Source organism: Xenopus laevis, chromosome 7S (genome assembly GCF_017654675.1).
Source record: "Xenopus laevis strain J_2021 chromosome 7S, Xenopus_laevis_v10.1, whole genome shotgun sequence".
Classification (NCBI taxonomy): domain Eukaryota; kingdom Metazoa; phylum Chordata; class Amphibia; order Anura; family Pipidae; genus Xenopus; species Xenopus laevis.
In genome coordinates, this window is record NC_054384.1 from 28666716 (window position 1) to 28690677 (window position 23962).

The 23962-nt window shown below is 38.4% G+C and overlaps 1 protein-coding gene across 1 annotated transcript in view; it reads right to left on the minus strand.

The window, feature by feature from the left end:
- Positions 1-23962, minus strand: part of anxa7.S (annexin A7 S homeolog) — a 29796-nt gene that overhangs the window by 2962 nt on the left and 2872 nt on the right. Inside the window, 10 exon segments of the mRNA NM_001094206.1 lie at positions 435-510; positions 1709-1879; positions 2071-2241; positions 4097-4210; positions 5594-5688; positions 6115-6220; positions 10864-10901; positions 11700-12035; positions 12835-13030; positions 13526-13574. Of these exon segments, the coding sequence (NP_001087675.1) occupies positions 435-510; positions 1709-1879; positions 2071-2241; positions 4097-4210; positions 5594-5688; positions 6115-6220; positions 10864-10901; positions 11700-12035; positions 12835-13030; positions 13526-13573 (1351 nt within the window). The 5' untranslated portion in view covers position 13574.

The following is a 23962-nucleotide window of genomic DNA, read 5'->3' on the forward strand; positions in this document are numbered from 1 at the left end:
AACTCTTTTACTGAAGTTCCACATACAAGGTCCAGTAGTTCCTTGTATTTAAATTAAAAATAAAAAAAAAGAAGAATTTAAAGATCAAACTGGGAAGGCTAGAAAATTCCATCAAGGTGGAAAGTCCTCTCCTTGTGGGTCTGTTTGGGCCTACATACCTTTCAAACGTCTCCACAGAGGACAATATAGCCTGGTGTGCTCCAACCCTTGGGTTGCCAAATTTACTAAGTTGGCAACCTCACTAAACAAGGGGCACATTTTCCAGCGTGTAGCCAAATTTACTAACTCCAAATAGGGGGAAAATGGGTTAAAAGATACATTTTTTGTTGTATTTAAAAAAACATGCCAGTACAAGCCCCAGTGTTAAATATAAGACTATAATGCCCCTTACTGTACAGAAGTTATTGTGTATAGATTTCTTAATATTTACTTACAAATTGCTTTCAGGCCATCCTCTATATATCCAGAAAATTCTCTGCCAATGACACTAAGCAAGTCACGTTTAGAAATCTGTACAAGTAAGCAATACAAAAGTACAGCGTTAGTTATTAACACTGGCTAGAGATATAGGGTACAAAATACATACCAAATTAAATAGAAATAAATAAAATAACCTATTCCTAATTAAAGGTGAAAGGGATTAATACCAAATCCAAATACATGATAAAGTGAAAAATTGTTTATTTAGGACATAGTAGCTGAACGCATTTCGTACCAAACGGGCACTTACTCCGAGCCTATGATTAAGTGCTTGTTTAGTACGAAACGCGTTAGGCGTTACCAAATTAAAATACATACCAAATTAAATAAAATAACCAGTAACGTAACTAGAGGGGGCGGGCCCTGGTGCGTGACGTGCAGCCGGGCCCCCCGTCCCCCTCCGTACGTGATTTTCGGCCCGAATTCCAGTGACGCGGGCTGCCGGGCGGCCCTGAGGGGGTGCGGGCCCTGGGCGGGCGCTCGCACCCCCTGTACCCCCGGTAGTTCCACCACTGAAAATAACCTATTCCCAATTAAAGGTGAAAGGGATTAATTCCAAATCTAAATTCATATGAAAGACATAGTGATAATGAATGCAGCAGCAAAAATTATAAAGCAAAAATTTTTTACTTTAGAAGACATAGAAGCCTAACGTGTTTTGCACCAAACGGGCACTTACTCAGAGCCTTTGAGCAAGTGCCCGTTTTGTACGAAACGCGTAAGGCTACATAAACAATTTTTTACTTTAGAATTTTTGCTGCTGCACTTATTATCACTAGGTCTCTCATACGTATTATGATTTGGAATTATAGCAATCCGTTGGACTGGGGTTTAATGTGTTGAGACCATAGTGTAACTTTGTGAAACTTTTTCTTTGTAAGTGATTAAATATATTTACTACACCCTGGGAGCAGATTTACATGCCAATACCTCAAGAGTACTGAAAGGTATTAATGGCAGAGGAAACTAGCCCGAGTTACTGAGCTGCCGACTACATTCCAAAAATAAAATATAGCCATGTAAACAGCCTGTGAACTCCTGGCATATTTTTTAACATCAGGACGTTCTGAGAACAATGTGGAATACAAGGACCAATCGAAAATAGACCAGCATAGGATGGTTTGTAAAAAAACATTTAACATCCACTGTTCCAAAATTTAAAGACAACAATTTCAAAGACATAATATTTGGACAGAGAGATTCTATTGAAAAGGGAGCTAGTTATTACCCTTGCATACGCTTCAGCCACAGCTTTCAGCTGGGGGAAACTTCGACTTGCTAAAACTAGATTGAAGGAGGACTCGTCTGTTCCAAGCTTCCCTTCCCCTGCTTGGTAAAGGCGTTGGGCATCCTGCTCAGCCTGCTGCATGTTAACATTTTGGCTTTCATCACGATTCCCCTATGGATTGAAGTTAAAATCAATTAAAAACAATGAAGCACAAAACCACAAAGATCAGTTATGACTGTGTCCATCCCAACATGAATAATGTTTTTAGTCTATGAAATGTCCCTACAGGGCATTGGTTATCTAGGAAGGTTTTCTGTTTTCTAAAGAACAAGCTGCAAGGAAGAAGTGGACCAACAGCTGACCTGGCACATAGATATCAGCAGTCTCTCAAAATGCCCGGAAGTATCTGATCGAATGTCCTTCTCAATGTTTCTGTTAAACTCTTGTTTGTAACAGGCAACAATGCTCTTGATTTCACTGTTTGTCCTTGTACATAGAATCTCAATGAGTACTCGCTCTTGTGTTCCTGCTCCCTAGAAGTAATGGAAAATTTAATAAAACAAAAAAAGTATAGTTTTAAATGTCCAATGGGAATATACAGTCTATCCCACTAACAATTAAACTGAAAGTGTTTTTATAAATAACTTTTCACACAATCTCCAATGCAAAATGGACGGAGGGTTCCCAAACACCATTAACTGCCACACCCCATAAATGATTGGTTAACAATGAAAAATACAGTTTGTCTTAAAGGAGAACTAACCCCTAAAAATGAATATGTCTAAAAATACCATATTTTATATACTCAACTTATTGCATCAGAGTATAGTTTCAGCTTCTCAACAACAGCAATGATCCAGGACTTAAAACTTGTCACAGGGGGTCACCATCTTGGAAAGTGTCTGCGACACTCACATGCTCAGTGGGCTCTGAGCAGCTGTTGAGAAGCTAAGATTAGGGGTCGTCACTAATTATCAAGCAGAAAATGAGGTTGGTCTGTAATATAAGCTGATGCTACAGGGCTGATTATTAAATTCTAATGCTAGTTGCACTGGTTTCTGTGCTGCCATGTAGTAATTATCTGTATTAATTACTAATCAGCCTTATATTGTGACATTTCACATTTCACAGTAAGTGACAGCAGCACAGAGCATGTGCAGTGAATCAGCAGAAAAGAAGATGGGGAGCTACTGGGGCATCTTTGGGGAGACAGATATTCCCTGCTAAAGGGCTGTGGCTGGTACAGAAGCACAACACATAATGTACAACATTTCTAGCTACTTCTTCTAGGCTTTAGTTCTCCTTTAAGAAGCTGAAATATAAAAATTATTGGGGTTGGATAAAATATAGATTTACCCACTTTGAATTTATCAGGATATCAGCATTCCAAAGATATGGCATATCTGTGGCTTACCTAAATGCTATTATTGGAGTACAAAGACATATTTCCCTTGTTTAATTATGCCGAAAGCAGTTTCCAAAAATATATGGTTTCATGGTATTACCATGCTGTTTATGGGCTAATTTGGGCAGTGTGTTCTGTTTGAACCCATTATAAGTTACAAATGGTTTATAAGACACCCAATATTCATATTTATGCTTATATAAGGTGTATTAGTGTCCAAGAACATATCAAAGATAGAATGCTTGCTGCTGCCAGTTTTGAGCTGATTTGCATACATTTTTTTGCATAAAAAAATGTAGTAGTTGGGAGAAAAAAAAAATATATATATCTATATCCATATATAATCTAAAACCTTATTTTTGGTGCTGGGTTCTGAAAATATTGTTTCTAATCTAAGTCAATAATTATATATAAAAATATACATTTATCCAGATGCCATAACCCTATGCTTGCTCACCAAGTGTATGAATGCAACGTTAAATCAGCTAATGGACAGATATATTTGTTCCTGTTACACTAAAACACATATATAATGAATGAAGTACCCCCTCTAGTAAATTATAAGTTACCGAGGAGTTTCATGACCATATAACTCCGAGGTAACTTCTAATATCCTCATAATTTGCAACTGGGGGTACTTTATTTATTATAATACACAAATTTCAGTGAGTCATGTGACAGACATGCCATCAGAACTCACCATTTATAAGGATATAATTTACAAGCTATTCATAGCTTTTGTGTATTAGATCTATCTATATCTATATCTATATATATATAATTTATTTTTGCTTATTCTCGTCTCCCTGGCAGATCTTGTGAATGAGAATGCAGATAACTGCAGTTCAATCTTCATAGCGGTAGTCTTTTTAAATTAGGATTAAAACAAAAAACTACACAACTATTTTGGTTTTCAGAATCGAATGTGTCATTTGCTTTAAGACAGCAGTTACATGTGATATAAATCAAACACAGGCAGTTACCTTCATGGCATGATATAAACTCCAGGCATCGTAATATGTGGAAGGCATGAACAGTGCAATAATGAGTTCTTCCACATTACCACTTAATTCTGACTTCAGATCTTTTATTAAATCCTACAAACAAAATGAAAAAACAACAAAAAAAAACAAATTAAACTACAGCTTTACTTTGTCATTTTAACTTGTTTGGTTTAGCAAGCGTTAGAAAACATTCTTCCCTTCAGCATGCGTGCGGATATTTTCTGACAAGCAAGAAAATAGAATGGAAGTTTAAAACAAAGATGTATTTTTCTTTTTAATTTGTGGATGTATGTGTTGAGATCTTGCATCAATAAATACATTCTTATGTATGACATGAGTCTTGGGGACTCAAAGTTATGTGGTATTTGTGTAGTGCTATTGCTCAGTATAAGTTTTTAAAGGGGTTGTTCACTTTTAAATGAACTGTTAGCGTGATGTAGAGAATCATATTCTGAGACAATTTGCAAATGGTTTTAATTTTTTATTATTTGTGGTTTTTGAATAAAGCTGGCCATATATTGAAGAGATCCGCTTGTCTAGCGACATCGCCAAACGAGCGGATCTTTCACCGATATGCCCACCAACGGCAGGGCTATATCGGGGTAATCCGAACATTCGGCCATAGGGCTCAGACGTGTCGGTCGGTGGAAAAATTAAACCGTCACGATCTATATCATGGCCAGATATTATCGATTGGGAAGACCCGTCGGAAGCCCCCATACACGGGCAGATAAAGGACCAATATTGTCAGCTTTATCTGCCCGTGTATGGCCACCTTTATATAGCTTTTTATTCAGCTGCTCTCCAGTTTGCAATTTCAGCAATATGGTTACTAGGATCCAAATTCCCCTAGCAACCATGCACTAATTTGGAACATGAATAGGAGAGGTCTGAATAGAAAGATGAGTAATAAAAAGTAGCAATAACAATACATTTGTAGCCTTACAGAACATTTGTTCTTTAGATGGGGTCAGTGACCCCCGTTTGAAAGCTGGAAAGAGTCAGACAAAGAAGAGAAATAATTCATTAAGTATAATAAATAAATAATGAAGGTCAATTGAAAAAGTGTCCAGAATTGGCCATTCTATAACATAGTAAAGGTTAACTTGAAGGTGAACCACCCTTTTAATCAATTATTCAGAGTCAGACCATACAATTGGGAGTGGGAAGCAGCATTGCACATGAACCCATGCACCCTCACAGGAATGGCTGAAAAGTACCTCACAGGTCAGACCGACCTTGAGCACCAGGCCTACAGCTGGAAACTAGCAAAAACTGAATTCTTCAAAAAACAGGTCAGTGTATTGCCAATCAAAGGTTAGCATTACACACATGTGCCTGGACTCACTAAGAAGAAAACATTCTAATTTGTTTTTTTAACTGTAACCTGGTCAGCCGTGAGGGTAAATTTCTATCCAGTTTCTAGGTGAAATTTATTTTCAGTAGAATTTTTCGATCAGATAACAAGTAACTTACTTTGCCATAAGCAGTCTTAAATGCTGCCTTAATCTTCTGTCTCTGGTCATTGGAACGGTTAGCAACAACGTCAATGATGGCTTTCTCATCAGTTCCTAAGTGAAGAAGAGATCAGGTTTAATAACAGTAGGTAAAGAGGATGAAAGTAAAGTGTAAAAAATAATAATACAGGTATGGGATTTGTTATCCAGAATGCTCAGGACCTGGGGGCTTCCGGATAAGGGGTCTTTCTGAAATTTGGATCTTCATGGCTTAAGTTTATGTTTTAAAAATCATGTATATAACTTAATCTATATCTTAAAATCATGTGAATATTAAATAAACCCAATAAGGTGGTTTTGTTTCCAATAAGGATTAATTATATCTTAGTTGGGATTAAGTACAATGTACTGTTTTATTATTACAGAGAAAAAGGAAATCATTTAAAAAAAAAAATTGGATTATTTGATTATATAATGGAGTCTACGGGAGATGGCCTTTCCGTAAAAATAATAATATATAACAATATATAACTTTCATACCGAATCCTTTCATTGCTTTTCTTAGCTTTTCAGCATCAGATAGGGCGTCAAAGTTAGGTGCTGCTTTAATTGTGCCCTGTGTAGCTGTCATCGCTGCTGCATAAGGCTGAAAAACAGACAAAAACATCATATGGGAGGTCACAGCAACTCAACAGCTCTGGTAATAAAAAATTGCCATGTAACATGGAGCATTTTTGCAAGTGATGAGTATACCTACTACTTTTAGCTTTTAAAAATTGCTAATACATAAATATAGAGTCAATGTATGTGGACACCTGCCTACCAACATCTCATTCCCTAATCAATGGTAGTAATGCAATTTATTGACAGTTTGCTCCTACATCAGCATTGTTCTCTGCTCTTCTGGGAAGGATTTCCATTAGAACTTGGAATATTGTTGTGGGATTTGCTTCTATTTATGAATAAAAATTTGGGCACTGATGTTTGGTGATCAGGCTCGACGCTCTTTGAGGATTCCATCATCCCACAGGAGATTGAGGTCAGGGTTCTGTGCAGGTCAGTTAAATTCTTCCACCTACATCTATGTCCAACAGTTGTAACATTAATTTCTGCATGGGGGTTTTATTATGCAACAGTATTATGGTGCTGTTACAGGAAAGAGTCTTCCCCCAAACCATAGGCAAAAAGTCAAAAGCACAGAATCGTTTAGAATGTCATCCATGATGTAGTGTCACCTGTTTTGCCAATGATGGGTGTGGCTTTAAAAGCCATTTTTAATAATTAGAAGATGTATCCACAAAGTTTTGCCCATACAGTGTGTAAAAGACCTCGTTATGCAATCTGCATTTAATTAAAGGGGTTGTCCACCTTTAAATTACCTTTTAGCTGATGTAGAGAGGGATGTTTTGAGACAATTTGCAATTGGGTTTCATTTTTATTATTTGTGGTTTTTGAGTTATTTAGCTTTTTTTTTTTTTTGAAAGCTCGAAAGATTCAGAAGAAGGCAAATAATTCAAAAACGATAAAGAAATAATGAAGACCAGTTGAAAAGTTGCTTACAACTGGCCATTCTATATCATACTAAAAGTTCATTTGAAGGCGAACCACCCCTTTAACAACCATAAGGTTTATACAATGCTATCATTTTTGTACTAATACTTTAAATTTGTTTAAATAAACACCCACTGTGGTATTCAGAGGACTGGCTATATATTTGCATCAGTAATCATCCATGTAAATGACCAAGCTGTGTAAAATGACCTCATGGATAAAATTTTAAATACATACAGTACACTACCAGTTCATATGTCAGCACTTTTTTTCTACACCGAATGTGAATTTAAGATTGTTTTTTACAAATACAAATAGTACAGGTCAAATATTGAGCACATGTAGACTTCTCCATGTAATAAATAACATACCAACAGCTCTTGGGAGCTGGAGGAACATGACTTGGAGGAAAACAGGGGGTTGGATTGAAACTGTATATGTTCGATAAAGTTCCCCCAACCTTATACATTTTTAAAATTTCCACTCTGTGATCCAACATTACTTCCCGTAGTTCTAGGGCAGTGATCCCCAACCAGAAGCTTGTGAGCAATACGTTGCTCTCCTACCCCTTGGATGTTGCTCCCAGTGGCCTCAAAGCAGAAGCTTTTTTGAATTACTGATTTGGAGACAAGTTTTGGTTGTATAGAGCTTCCTGTAGGTTGACAATCCACATGGGGGCTACCAAATGGCCAATCACAGCCCTTATTTGGAACCCCAAGAACATTTTTCATGCTAGCGTTGCTCCTTAACTCCTTTTACAGCTGAATGTTGCTCACTGGTTCAAAAGATTGGGGATCCCTGGTCTAGGGGTATCCAAGACATCAAATGAGCACTCATCCCTTTGATGACCTAAGCCCACCTAGGAGAGTTGTCGCACAATTTTGAGAACAACTGTGTTGCACTACAACAGAAAATGAATTCACTGCAAGCAAGATTTACATCTGAATATCATGGTCTAAAAAACACATTATGGCTTTTCAAACACATGCTTAGCGATATATTATTCAAGTATAAAACAAAAAAACACACATGCAGTCACCTTCATCCATCAGCCTTTTTTACACCAAGACGTTAAAGTGCAATTGAGAACACAGTGAGAAACAGAAGTTAGCATTATAAACAGACACAAACAACATTTAAAAGTCAGATCTGTGGGCTAAAATAAATTAATCATAAGGAAAACGTTATTGAACGGTTTTAGAACTTGTGATGTAAATATAGGATTGCTTTCGACAAGGTATGGAACTTACAATAATAACTAGACATCTACAGAGAAATACACTTTCACAACAGAAGTCTAAACTGAACTCATTTGTAGGAATTTTGGATAAAGCATTAGTGTATGTATTAAGGATGCACCGAATCCACTATTTTTGATTCGGCCGAACCCCCGGATCCTTCTCGAAAGATTCGGCCGAACCGAATCCTAAAAAAATAAATAAAGTCACGAGATTTCCCTCCTCGCCTGTAATTTGCATATGCAAATTAGGATTTGTATTCAGTTCGGCTGGACAGAAGGATTCGGCTGAATCCTGGCCGATTCCCGAACCAGATAATGGATTCGGAGCTCACAAGACTCCTGGTAATACCAATAACCACTGAACTAAAAGGTTCACACATTATATAAATGAGGTTTCAAACAGAGAGATTAGAAGAACTGGCTGAAACAGAGCAAGCAAAACCAAATTAAATTCTAAATCATATACAGGTATGGAACCCATTATCTGGAAATTCGTTATCCAGAAAGCTCCGAATTACTCAAAGGCCGTCTCACATAGACACCTTTATAATCAAATAATCCAAATTTTTAAAAATGATTTGCTTTTTCCTCTGTAATAATAAAACAGTACCTTGTACTTGACCCTAACTAAATTATAATGAATCCTTATTGGAAACCAGCCTATCAGGTTTATTAATGGTCAAATTATTTTCTAGTAGACTTAAGATATGAGGATCCAAATTATGGAAAGATCCGTTATCTGGAATATTCTAACAGGGCCCATACCTGTTCAACAATATTAATGGAACATGTTGAACACCGATATACAATTCCTCTTTAAACAGGATTACTGAAAACTGGAAAATTGTGTCATGGGATAGTTTCTATTTTATCAGTTGTGTTTTGACAACGGAAAAAAAAGGCTCAGATTCAATTTAAAGGAAATAACATTTCTCTTGCCAGGAAATTAAGCAGAGTTACAATGCGACAAATTTTCATGCAGTTTACTGATGAGTTTTTGGTTTGAAGGGGTGGTTCACCTTTAAGTTAACTTTTAGTATGTTATAGAACGTTTCAATTCGTCTTCATTATTTATTTTTTAATTACTTGCTTTTTTTCTTCTGACTCTTTCCAGCTTTTCAATGGGGGTCACTGACCCCATCTAAAAAACAAATGCTCTGTAAAACTACAAATTTATTGTTACTGCTATTTTTTATTACTCATCTTTCTATTCAGATCCTCTCCTGTTCATATTCCTGTCTCTTATTTCAATGAATGCATGGTTGCTAGGATAATTTAGACCCTAGCAACCAGATTGCAGAAATTGTGAACTGGAGAGCTGCTGAATAAAAAAAAACTAAATAACTCAAAAACTACAAATAATAAAAAATTAAAACCGGTTGCGAATTGTCTCAGAATATCCCTCTCTACATCATACTAAAAGTTAATTTAAAGGTTAACAACCCCTTTAGGCTAAATTTCAACTCGTCCACAAAAGATTTGGCCAAATACCAGACTGAATCCTAAACGGCAGCTTCAAATTCCGGAAAAATGCACATTATCTCTGAATGAAAACCTGCCATGTCCTCTTGTCCAGAGACAAGAAAGCTCTATATCCATTTGAACTAGACCCAGGAGCTCACCCCTTTCTCTGTTCTTGGCCCCAGAAAGCTGAACAGTTTAGTGGTGGCCTCTATGTCGTGCCAATCCACATCCAGTGCTCAGTGTTGAGTTTTGACTAAGAGAATAGGCACACCAGAATCGAGAACAATGTCTGCTTCTAAGGTCCCCAACCTTTTTTGCACCACGGATCAGTTTCAAGCTAGACAATTTTTTAGGAGGATCCGGTGTGGGGATGTAGATGCATGGGTACATTTCAGGTTTATCAAAAAACTGTCTAAACAGTATTTGGTCCTTATCTCAATTAATAGAAAGCTTCCTGGGTTTCGCACAGCTGTTGTCATGGAAAAGTCAAATCAGGGAGCTGGGATTGCATGTAATTGTTTTTGCAGCTATTATATAGACTGCAGCTGGGACCAGAGGAGGCCTAGTTCGGTACAGCCCGTGGCCCGCCACTAGTTCGTGGCCCAGTGGTTGGGGACCCCTGTTCTAAGGTACATTCTCGATCAATGCCAGGGAGGCATGGTACTGATTGTGACATTAATAAACTGCCTTGCAGAAATATTAGACTCTACACTAATTCTATAATGTTACTAAATACTCCCAGTCTGAAACATCATGATCTTTGTTACTGGTATTTTAAAGCAATGAAATTCAAAATTAAAGGGGTAGTTAAAGGTAAAATGAATACATAGTGAATTATCCGTCATCCTTCCAATAATTCTATTATTGCATTTATAACACCCTAAGAGTCGTTCAACCTACAAGATGGGGAAAATGTTCCACTTAATAAGAATCCATTTACAAGCCTCTGTGAAACTGAATAATTGATAAGAGCCAGTTTAACACCATTATTTTAATCAACGGAAAAATATCTAAAAAAAAATGATCTCTCTTACCGTAGGTTGTGCAGGTGCCGGGCCACTTGGATATCCACCTGTACACAGAGATGTAAGAAGACAACTGTAAATAGTCAGTCGTTTTTCAGTCACTGACAATGCAACAAGAAATTAAGTTTTGTGCTTCTAATAGTTTATTAATTTCAGTGGGTGCATTAAATGCACCCACTGAAAAAAATGCAGTGTTGCCTAAAATAGTACAAACCTATCTTTAAAAATTAAAGCAAGAAAAAAAATATACAGCTGTGGGATCTGTTTTCCGGAAACCCGGTATCCAGATATTTCTGAATTACGGAAATAAACTCCATTTTATCTAAATAATCCAAATGTTTCTCTGTAATAATAAAATGGTAGATTGTACTTGATCCAAACTAAGATATAATTAATTGTTATTTGAAGCAAAACCAGCCTATTGGGTTTATTTATGTATAAATGATTTTCTTGTAGAATTTAGATATGAAGATCCAAGTTACAGAAAGATCCGTTATCCGGAAAACCCTAGGTCCCGAGCATTCTGGATTACAGGTCCTATACCTGTATATACATCTATCTTGTACTTATGAGTTAATTATTCAATTCTACAAAAAAAAAAACATTTCTGAACAGTCACAAATATCACAAAGAAATCATAAATAATTCAGAAAGGACATATGGAATACACAACAAAAACATGATTATATATTTCTGCATTGTGTCTTTCAGTTCATGTGACATATATAACCCTATAATAAACAGCATTAAACTCTGACGGGGAAAATACTACTTCGTAAGCACTGGACTACTGTGCAACAGGAGCTGCATGCAGAAAAAAACTTACACAATATTAATTTACTTACATGGTGCCTGCCCTGGCATTTGTCCTGGCATTTGACCTGGCATTTGTCCTGGCATTTGACCTGGCATTTGACCTGGCATTTGACCTGGCGCTCCTGCTCCATAGTTCTGAGATGAAGGTTGTGAAAATCCACCATAACCTGGCGCACCTCCAGGTGCTCCATATCCACCAGCTTGGGGTGCCCCGAAACCCCCTGCATTAGGAGCCCCGTAACCACCAGCTGGAGCATTAAAACCGGGCCCGCCATACCCAGGGACTCCGGTAGGGGCTCCATAACCAGCTGCACCAGGAGGGGCACCATAACCTGGGCCACCAGCAGGTGCTCCAAAGCCTGGAGCTGAAGAGAAGCAAAAATACAGTAAAGTTGCATACAGATTTCCAACAATTACAATAGGCTATAAAATCAATCACTATAGAAAAACTCAATTTAAACCTTTGAGAATGGATTCTGTCATGGTTTTTATGATGTAGTTTTTATTCGTAAATTACACTGTTTACACTGCAAATAATTCACTCTACAATATAAAATTAATTCCTGAACCAGTGTATGTATTTTTAGTTGTAATATTGGTGTGTAGGCAGCCATCTCAGGTCATTTGCCTAGTCATGTGCTTTCAGAAAGAGCCAGCACTTTAAGATGTTTCTCCTATTCAATGTAACTGAATGTGTTGCAGTGGGACCTGGATTTTACTACCGAGTGCTGTTCTTAGATCTACGAGGCAGCTGTTATCTTGTATTAGAGAGCTGCTATCTGGTTACCTTCCCATTGTTCTGTTGTTAGGCTGATGGGGGGTGATATCACTCCAGCTTGCAGTACAGCAGTAAAGAGTGACTTAAGTTTTATCAAAGCACAAGTCACATGACTGGGGGCAGCTGGGAAACTGACAATATATCTAGCCCCATGTCAGATTTCAAAATGAAATATAAAAAAAAATCTATTTGCACTTTTGAGAAATGGATTTCAGTGCAGAATTCTGCTGGAGCAGCACTATTAACTGGTGCGTTATGAAAAAAACAATTGTTTTCCTATGATAGTATCCCTTTAAGTTGCATATCGATTTCCCACAATTACAGTAGGCTAATAAAGCAATCACTAAAGAACAACTAAATATAAACCTATGAGTATAATAACCTACCTCCAGGGTAAGATGGCATGCCTCCAGGATAGCCACCAGGAGCTGGGTATCCTCCTGCTGAAGGGTAGCCTCCGCCAGGTGCAGGTGGATAACCCCCACCAGATGCTGGTGGGAATGCGCCTCCTCCTGCAGCAGGGGGGAATTGTCCCCCAGGAAATGCCTGTTGCGCTGCTGGTGGATATGATGGGTCTCCTCCCTAGAGAAAAAAAATATATAAGGATTACATGAATGTCTAAATATTTTCCATCACATGTGCCAATCAATGACAAATAAAAACTAGCAAAAATGAGCTGATAATGCATATGTTAAACTTCTGTTTTGCACGCTTAAGTTTTGGGGGGATTTTTAGTACTTTAACAGCAGACTAGGAATGAGTAGGTCATCCCAATTAATAAGGCAATGATGAGTTAGAGGAGTAAGTCAACCCCCCCCTACAGCTGAAGGTTGAAGATGCTGTTTTCTCAGATATGCTGTACAGACCACAATAATGTCAGCCACAATAGAGTTTCTCACATATCTAAGGCATTAACACGTACAGACCACAAGGCCTCTTCATCCATCCAAGAGTGAAAAGCATGTGGTGTATGTTCAGGGTGCATGATGGGTAGCTGCAGAGCTAATCCAGATGCTGTAAATAACATGCCACAGCCTTTAAAAGCTAAAAGTTGAATTTGTAATAAATGATACTTACAGGATAGCCTGGATATCCTGGGAAGCCTGACGGGTATTGGTACGACATTCTAAAAAGGAGAAATAAATGATAAACATTAAAATAACATGACTAATTGCTCTGATAAAATGTGTGCACAGCATTGTGGGTACTTTGTTAATCACTTTAAAGGAGAAGGAAAGTATAACATTAAGTAAGATTTATCAGAAAAGTCGATATAAATAAACCAGTAAACCGTTTCTTTTCTTCTATTGTGTACACATGGGCTTCTGTATCAGACATCCTGTTTTCATCTTAAACTTCCAGGGCTAGGGCTTGAGCATGCTCAGTTTGCTCCTCTCTCCCTCCCTTTTCCCCTCACTGCTGTAATTGGAGCCCAGAGCTATGAGGGAGCAGGGAGAGACTCAGGCAAGAAGTGATGTCACACCAAACTAATATGGCAGCTGCTATCCTAAACAAACGGAGAGTTTCTAGAGAGATTTACTCAGGAATGGTAAAGCATTCTGCAGAATAAATATAGTTCTATAGTTTGCACTATTATGGCTAATCTATTGGCATAAACTGCTTTGGTAGAGTAGAGACAACACACCCGGCCCTTTGTCAAGCATGTGCAGGTGACAACATGCCCATAGCAGTTAATTAAATTGCACACAATTGCCTCCTTCTCAGTGCTTTTATAAACAGCATGGGTTCCAAAAAAAAATGGGCCGTCATACTATTTCTAGTGGTTCACATAAAAAAGTGGTAGAGCGTGGTCTTTAATGTTTACGTTTTTATAATGAGTACTTATTAAACCTCCTGTATCATTTAGTATTTGTATGTTTGCTCTTCATAAAATCTTGTAAACAATATATTGTTACATAAATTATACTATACCATACTATAGTACAAAGTATGAAAAAATAATATTGGCAATATAAAAACAAACTTTAGAGGTTCTGATTTACTGCCAGTACAGCAATGCTCACAATAAAAGCTGAAGTGCCAATCCAATGGAGGCTGCCCAAATAAAGTCTCCTGGTAAATATAGAACCAAAAAGATATATAGATTGCAAACTCGGTCTGTATGAAAACACTTACATATTGGCAAATCGCCTTACGCGTTTCGACCACTGTGGTGGTCTTCATCAGGGGCAAAACACACATCAAGCACAAAAAGGATAAAAAGGGCAGACTACTAATGACTGAGCTCCGAAACCCTCCATTTTATATAATCTGTCAACTTCAAAGTTCACCAACGTATTTAATATAACTAGCTCTAGAAGAAACAAATCAAATGGGAAAGAAGCAGAACACTCCAAGGGCAACTATAGCTAATACCCTGCCATAAACAATGGAGGATTTGTCTTCTTGGACAGAACGTCTGTGCAGTCAAGTGACTGACCTGAGTAGAAGATCATAAGCCAGCCCAAAACTAACAGGAGCAAGAACACTTCTACTTTTCTTTTTGGGCCTAATACAAGAGCCAGGGCTAGAGGAGTGGCAACTGGGTGAGCAATTTGTAAGAACATAAGCACATGTGCAGCCAGCTCACCACTGAATGTATACCAAAGGTGTGTCTATGGACCCTGTGACTTATGTTTAAACAAACAAAAAAAATGACCATTGCGCAACTGGCCCGTTCTTGATGATAGAAGTTTACAGTGGCCCGGTCACTGAACTGGTGCAACGGGTTGGACTACTTAGAGAATACAACCTGGTTCTGGATTTTTTACTAAGCTTGAACAGCAGATACAACTCTTGCTTTTCTGTGTCTGTATTCAGTTACCTCCAGGCTATTTGTTCAGCAAGCAGGCAGAGCAGCTACACGCCTTGTTACTAATATGGAAACCGGTTGAGAGAAAGCTCTGATAATGAATATGCAAGGTTACCTTTTTAGCCACCTATAGTGATACTAACTGCTTACCTGTTATCCCAAGCTGGCGCTCCTGTTTTTTAAAAAATGCACTAACCTTGGGTACAGGTTGCGGAGCAACACACTGCTATCATGGTCTACTCCTGCAGGCATCCTCTATCAATCTGGTAACTAAGATCCGCATAGAACACCCTGAGTGACGATATTTTTTCTTGTATATTAGAATGTGTCTCAGGAAGGTGCTGAGTGCGGTATGTAGAATGGGTCTCACTGGTGTGTCAGGTATGCTGGAGCATGGTGAATGAATTATAATACTCAATACACAATGTTGCACTTAATTTTTTGCAATTTTTGTATTACTTTGCCGCATGGACTTAAAAGAACTTTTTACTTGAAGGGTTGCACTTCACTCTACACTATGATTATGTATATTTGTTTGTGATGTCACTACAAGGAAGGGGTGGGGTTTGAATCCACACCTCCTCCAGTCACTTTAAAGGGAGTCTAGGATGTGGTAACATTAGGCTTGATAAAGGGCCCACAACATTCCCCTATTTTGTATGTGTTTTGGGCTAAATAAACCATTTTGCACAACTACAACTTACTCATTGTGCTGCTGGTAGATCTTTTTTGAATATGGTTATGGCCCGTGGCAGGCGTGGGCCCTCCAGTACAGCACCTGACACCACAACTGGGGTGGTTTTTTGGGAGTTTGAGCTCTCCATATCCACTCCTCTGTCAATTTTGGCATGTGCATGCTAAATACAGAATTCAGTATTGCACATGCACCCTACAGGATCACCAAAGGAGATGGGAGAAGCCCTGGGAGAAGAAAGACCATATTGTGGTCCTACACATGCAAACGGGTGGATTTTTATGGAGCACCAGTCTGGGGTAACAGTTGAGCGACTAGAAACACTGGCTGATTGCCAAAAGCAACCAATCGGCAATTAGCTTTGAGCATATACTGTATCGGGTTCAGCCCTGGGGCCAAACAATCAGATTGCAATGATGCGAATGGGCGCCGTCAGAGTCGCAATACAGCATCAACTAGCTGATGTGGTCCTGGATCGAAGAAAGAAAATCAAACTTTCCAGATCGATATCAATCGGGGGACCTGGATCGAAGAAAGAAAATCAAACTTTCCAGATCGGTATCAATCGGGGGACCCGTTGGAAGCCCCCACACACGGCAGATAAGCTGCTGAATCAGTCTAAAGGGACAATATCAGCAGCTTTAATCTGCCCGTGTATGGCCACCTTCAGAAAATGAAAGCAAAGATGTTATTACTTGGTAGGAGCACTTGCAATGATGCAAATTAGCACCTATGTTTATAAATCAGCTCCTTCCGATAACCTGTCCCAGGCCTGGACTGGGAGTCAAAATAGGCCCTGCCATTCCAAGTACACAGAGGCCCAAACAGCCACCTACCAGCCCACTATATGGTAACTTTCTATGGAACCATACAGCAGCCCCTCTGGCATTTGCCAGAACCCACAGATTGCCAGTCCGGGCCTGACCTGTCCACTTCTAAGTCTAAAGAGATTACATCTAACAAGAAACACAAAAATGGCTGCTCATATATAGATGTACAAAATGTATAAATCAGCTTTAAAAGGGAAAAGGAAAATATTCTTATCTATAAGGAACATTTTATCTACAAATGCAGTAAAGCCTCTATTCAGTTCCGCGCTGTGCTGAGTAAATTGTTTAAAATTAGAGAGAAAGAACACCTTGTATTTCCCCAATTTTCTACTAATTGATCAATCTATTCTTATCAATGTTGTCATAAAATAAAAAAATAAATATCTATCTATCTATCTATATCTATATATATATATATATATATATCTATATATATATATATATATATATATATATATATATATATATATATATATATATATATATATATATATATATATATATATATATATATATATATATATATATATATATGTGGTAATTGATACCAATTAATTATTGAACCAATAATTACCCCTGAAATCAAATAATACTAATTCAACCAATTAAGTACCCTCCAATCAATTACTGCTGAATTCATTAAGTAACATCAATTCATATATAATAAATTAAGAATCAAAAGAATGAATTATGTTTCTCAATAATGTGTTGAAAGAAAGTGCTTTTTTCTTTCAACACATGAGAGTCTTTATTGAGAAACAAACAGCAACTGAAAGCCGCTACAGATAAGACCTGGCAGAGCATTATAAAGGAGGAAACCCAGAATCTGGTGATGTCCAAGACTTCAGGCTGTCATTGCCAGCAAAGGGTTTTCAACCAAGTATTAGAAATGAACATTTTATTTTCAGTTTTTTAATTTGTCCAATTACATTTGAGCCCCTGAAATTAAGTGATTGTGTTTAAAAAATGCTTTAACTCCACAAAATGATACAGGTCAATATCTATGATTACGCCCAGTCAGCATTTGTGAGCAATTTCTTACAAGCTCGGTGTTAAATAGGTTTAAATTATTCTTCTACCCTTTGTTTATTCAAGTTTATAATGAATACCAATATCTAATACAGATAGCTGCCTGAGAAAAAGATTCTTCTCTTTTCATATACGAGGCAGCTGGGCAGTGGTTGGCCCAGATTATTTCCCTATTATAGTATTACTATTTGAATATAGAAACAGATTCCATATTGCTCTGCTGCAGCTGCCTCCATGGTTTCACAGGGTATAATTGTATGTTTTATTTCTGTACAGGCTGTAAGCAACTTCATTGGGTGTGTTTTCCCTTTGAGCGATCACCGTCTTTCTGCTAAACTACAATAAATACCCAAACGAAACCATTCTATTGAAAGGGATTACATTAATGGATAGAAACAAGGCTTTAGTTTGAGAAAGGGTGGGGATCAAAGTACGTATATGCTTATAATATTAAACTAATAAAAGAGTAAATGTACTCTTTGTAGTATCCTACTGCCGTTTATTCCTCAGAACAAACACAATGAAATGCCATTCTTTGTGGTTCTATTATTAGTACAGTATTTTAAATATTGGTAGATGGAATTATTGCACTGGGAGATGGTTTGAGCTAATGTTACACTTGGCGACTTGCTTGTGTTTTGATCAGTGATTTTTGTTTTACTACTATCAATGTGGGCAGCACCAGTAACAAACCAACACCCTTATCATCTACAATTCGGGCCTGACTTTTCTTCGTTATCAAGCCAAATGTCTGTACAAAGGGCAAGAATGCCATTAAGGGACGCACCTCATGGTAATCCTCAGTGTTTATAAGAAGTCACACAGAGAAAATGCTTGCATATTGCTGCTTATTACAGGAATGGGACCTGTTATCCAGAATGCATAGACCCTGGGGTTTTCTGGATAATGGATCTTTCTGTAATTTTTAGCAATGCCTTATGTCTACTAGAAAATCATGTAAATAATAAATAAACCGACTTGCTTTGCTTTCAATAATGGTTAATTACATCTTAGTTTGGATCAAGTACAAGGTACAGTTTTATTATTACAGAGAAAAAGGGATATCATTTTTTTCCATTTCCTCTAAGAGAGACGGCCTTTACGTAATTCGGAGCTTTCAGGATAACAGGTTTCAAGATAACAGATCCCATACCTGTCCTCTACCTTTAAGCTGCTGCCTGCCAGCAACCCACCAGGTATCCTTTAGTTCCCTTCAGGTGACAAGGGAGCTTGTCACAATTCACCAGTGAGGAACTTTGCAGCTCTCTATGTACTTTTGTAGAAATTTTAGGAGCATCTAATATTCACAGAATAATGTGTGACATACTTGTATTCACTTCTTACTTGAAACAGAGAAACTGCGACACTCACATGCTCAGTGGGCTCTGAGCAGCTGTTGAGAATCTAAGCTTAGGGGTCGTCACTAATTATCAAGCAGAAAATGAGGTTGGTCTGTAATATAAGCTGATGCTACAAGGCTGATTATAAAATTCTGATGCTAGTTGAACTGGTTTCTGTGTTGCCATGTAGTAATTAGGGATGCACCAATCCAGGATTCAGTTCAGGATTCAGACTTTTTCAGCAAGATTCGGATTAAGCCGAATCCTTCTTCCTGGCCGGATCCTAATTACATATGCAAATTAGGGACGGGGAGGGAAATCACGTGACTTTGTCACATAACCAGAAAGTAAAAAATGCTTCCCACCACAGAGCATGTGCAGTAAATCAGCAGAGAAGATGGGGAACTACTGGGGCATCTTTGGAGACACAGATCTTTACTGCTAAAGGGCTGTGGTTGCCTTGGGCTGGTACAGAAGCCCAAAACATAATGTACAACATTTCTACCTACTTCTTTAGTTAAGTTTTAATTCTCCTTTAAGAGCCCAAAACACATGCATTTTCCTCTTGAAAGTTGCCTTCTGAATGAGTCCTGCTCTCAGCTGACATGGCTGCAGTTATGTCTAACAGAAGAGGAGGGGGGCAACGTAACAAACTATTTTCTTCATTGAAATGGATTTTTCATCTTCACGTTGACTTTAAGGGGCAGATTTATCAAAATGGGAGTTCAGATTTTAATAAATAAATAAAAACTCACCTGCGTTCTATTCATTCCTATTGGATTTTTAGAAGGATAGTTATCAATGAAAATTGGAACTCACCATTTGATAAAATAACATTTTCATTTATTAAAATCTGAACTCATATTTTGATAAATCTGCCACTAACGATGTTAAAGAGTTGCTAATTCTAAGTAACTTTTAATTGACAGAATTAAAATAGGCCCTGGCATTTCAGGTACACAGAGGTCCAATCAGCCCACAAAGATGCCCAAACAGCCCCCACCAGCCCACTAAATAGTGACTTTCTATGGGACCTTATAGCAGCCCCTCTGGCATTTGCCAGAACCCACAGATTGCCAGTCCGGGCCTGTTTACACTAGCCAGAGCCAATATACCCGAATTCCAAGCAAATTTCAAGAATTTCCACATGCCATAACGGACCTGCTAGGTAAGACTGAATGAAACATACACACACATCAGGTAAGAAAGAAACAAACATCAGAGATATTTCCATGTTGGCTCTGAAGAAATGTTGACAAGCTGCAAACAATTGCATATTGAAATATTGTTTTATAAATAAATTAATCCTGCCTTCATCATCCAGTTAGAGAGTACAGGTATGGGATCCATTAACTGGAAAACCGTTATCCAGACGTAACGGAAAGGTGGTTTCCTATAGACTCCATTATAATTCAATAATACAAATATTTTAAAATTATTTTCTTTTTCTCTGTAATAATAAAACATTACCTTGTACTTGATCCAAACTAAGCTATAATTAATCCTTATTGGAACCAAAACCCGCCTATTGGGTCAGTGGCGTAACTAGATATTACTGGGCCCCACAGCAAATTAATTTTAGGGCCCCCAACATATCAAGAGATTGCTTAGAGAAGTGAGGAGAACATACCAGATGCAGATTGCTGCAAGGTGCTTTATTTCTGACTACATACACACAATATGTTTCGGGTCACACGTGCCTTTCTCAAGAGATTGCCCTGTTTTAACAATAAATGTTGAAATTGCTCATTATTTGGGCCTCATGGGCCCCTTATAACTCCTGAGCTACCCTGCAGCCGCAGGGTCTGCTTCCTCTATAGGTACACCCTTGTATTGGGTTTATTTAATGTTTACATGATTTTCTAGTAGAGTTAAGGTATGAAGATCCAAATTACGGAAAGATCGGTTATCTGGAAAACCCCAGGTCCCGCGCATTCTGGATAACAGATCCCATACTTGTACCCGGACTGGCAATCTGTGGGTTCTGGCAAATGCCAGAGGGGCTGCTGTATGGTTCCATAGAAAATCACCATTTAGTGGGCTGGAAGGGGGCTGTTTGGGCCTCTGTGGACTTGGAATGGCAGGGCCTATTTTGACTCCCAGTCCAGGCCTGCTTGTACCAGTACTAAAGACACAAATACAATTAAATCACAAGAGAAACCTCCCTCTCGCACCAACATCAAAGCCAAACACAAAACATAAATATGAAACACACACACACAAAACAAACTGCACAATAATTATTCCTGCGTTTTTACATTCCACAGCTTGCATTTGATATCCCTATCAAAAGTAGACTGTAGGAGCATGATCAAATTCAAGCAGACTAATACTGCTGCAATGAGGAACCCATTCCTATGCTAGCCTATTGCTTCCCAGAAGTCAGATTGAAGTTTTTCATGGAACAAGTTTTGTGCAAACTTTTAACTCCCAAAAGAATTCTCTGTCCAAAACCCACGGGTGTGACAGGTGAATAGGGATCATGTCAGTGCCTGCAAATAGAAGGCATCATCACGTGATTTTCCACTAGCAGAGGAGTGTGCCTTAGCCAAAGGGCATGGGTTCAAGTGAAGCTGCAGTCATTTGGATCACACACACTTCAATAACAGCAGACTTACACACTGCCTTTAAAAAAAAATGACAGCCAGTGTAGTCTCTTTTGAATGCCAAAATGCTGGATCTACAGCTAAATGATGCAGCATTCAGGTATTCTGAAACCTGTTATAGTTCTGGAAACCTGTTCTGCAAGGCATTAAGACCAAACCAACATGCGTGTGTGATAACCTGAGACACAGGGACATACCTAAGGACACCTTATTAAAACATACTGTTGAATTATTATTTATTTCACTTTTTAGTGGCTGTGTATAGCAGAACAGAATATTCAACATCTAGAAATACATGGGTTGGCCCAAAAGATTGGGTTGAAAAATTGTGCTCTATGCCTGGGCTTCTCATTCTTTACATTATCACTGGTGGGATAGAGTAACCACAAAATCCACCCCAATTCAGCCATCATCTCTGATTTCATTGACTGCCTTTTCAACCTTGGGGCAGGATGGGACTGGGTTGAAGACAGGTCTGAACTGGCAATCTGTAATTCTTGCAAATTCCAGAGAGGCTGGTTTAAAATGTCACAGACTGTCACTATTTGGCAGAGACACACACACTGTAATTCGGGGAGTTTAGTCACCCAGGGACAAATACTCCTCTTCTTCAGGGCGACTAATCTCCCCCCGAACTGCCTCCCCTGCCTTCCCGCCAGCTAGAATGAAAATCGCCGGTGGAATGGCTCTCGGAGCGCTTCGTTTTCCGAAGTTGCCTAATGAGGAAACTTCGGGCGACTTCAGAAAACGAAGCACTTCAAGTGCTATCCCGCCACCGATTTTCATTCTAGCCACCGGGAAGGCAGTTCAGGGAAATTAGTCGCCCCGAAAAGAGGAGATTTGTTGCCGGATCGACTAATCTCTCCGAATTGCAGCGTGTCTCTGTCCTTATTTGGCCTGGGGGTTGTTTGGCACTCCTAAAATACCAAGACCCGTTTTGAATCTCAGTTAGGACTTGGTTAAGTATGGTCGGGTGCCGGTGGGGAAACTTATGCACCGCTAGTGTTCTGTATTTATACTTCGAGAAAAGCTGCATGAGTTCTTGCTTGATTTAAGGACAATGGCACAAGTGCCTTTTTCTGGCACTCTAGCTGCCTTCTTTTTAAGCAGCTCAAAACCATACTACCATAGAATCTGAAACAACGCCCCCATAGACCCAACATTAAAAGGCATGATGAAAGTGCTTATGTGCCCCCATCTTTTATACTAGTGTATCAACAGCCACAGACTTCCTATAGGCAACTACCAACCAGTTGCCAATTGTATATAATGTGTAGCAGAGATATCAGCCCTGCTAGCCATTAAGCATACTCAAAGTCCTATTTTTCTCATTGGCCTTTTAAAGGGGAAAAAAATTTACTGGAAAAAGAACTAGAATTTATTCTAGATTGCTTAAACCCCGAAGGTGTTGAAAATCTGAATAAAAAGGTACTCAAACTCAGTCCTGCCTAGTTCATGTAGAAAGCAATGGAAAATCCAAAGATTTAGTGGTTGTCGGCATCAAATCATAAAAAGTCACAGTTTTTGGCAACAAATCCAAAAAAGTTTGGTATTCAGGCTTCAAATATAAAAAGTCGCAGATTTTTTCTTGATTTTTTTAGAATTTTTTCACCAAACAAAAATTTTTTTGGGAAAATGTATTGATTAGGGATGCACCGAATCCAGGATTCGGTTTGGGATTTGGCCGAATCCTTCTGCCCAGCTGAACCGAATCCTAATTTGGGGCGGGAGAGAAATTGCATGACTTTTTGTCAGAAAACAAGGAAGTATCAAATGTTTTCCCCTTCCCACCCCTAATTTGCATATGCAAATTAGGGTTCGGATTCGGTTCAGTATTCAGCCGAATCTTTTGTAAAGTATTCGGGGGTTCGGCCGAATCCAAAGTAGTGGAATTGGTGCATCCCTAGTGTTGATAAATAAGCGGAAAAAAATCAGTGCGGCTTTGGTCGGAGTAAAAAATTCTGAGATATTTTTGGATTTTGATAAATAAACCCTTTCTATGTCTGTGACACTTATCAAGTTTGCAGTTCACAAAGAAGTTTATAAACACCCTGGACAGACTATAGACAGTACTATTCTCTCAAGTGTCACATGCAAACTTGCACTTATACTGTTATGCTGTATTCAAACTAGACACGCACTTGAATCCAGGATTCGCCAGGATCTGGCCTTTTCAGCAGGATTCGTCCGAATCTGAATTTGC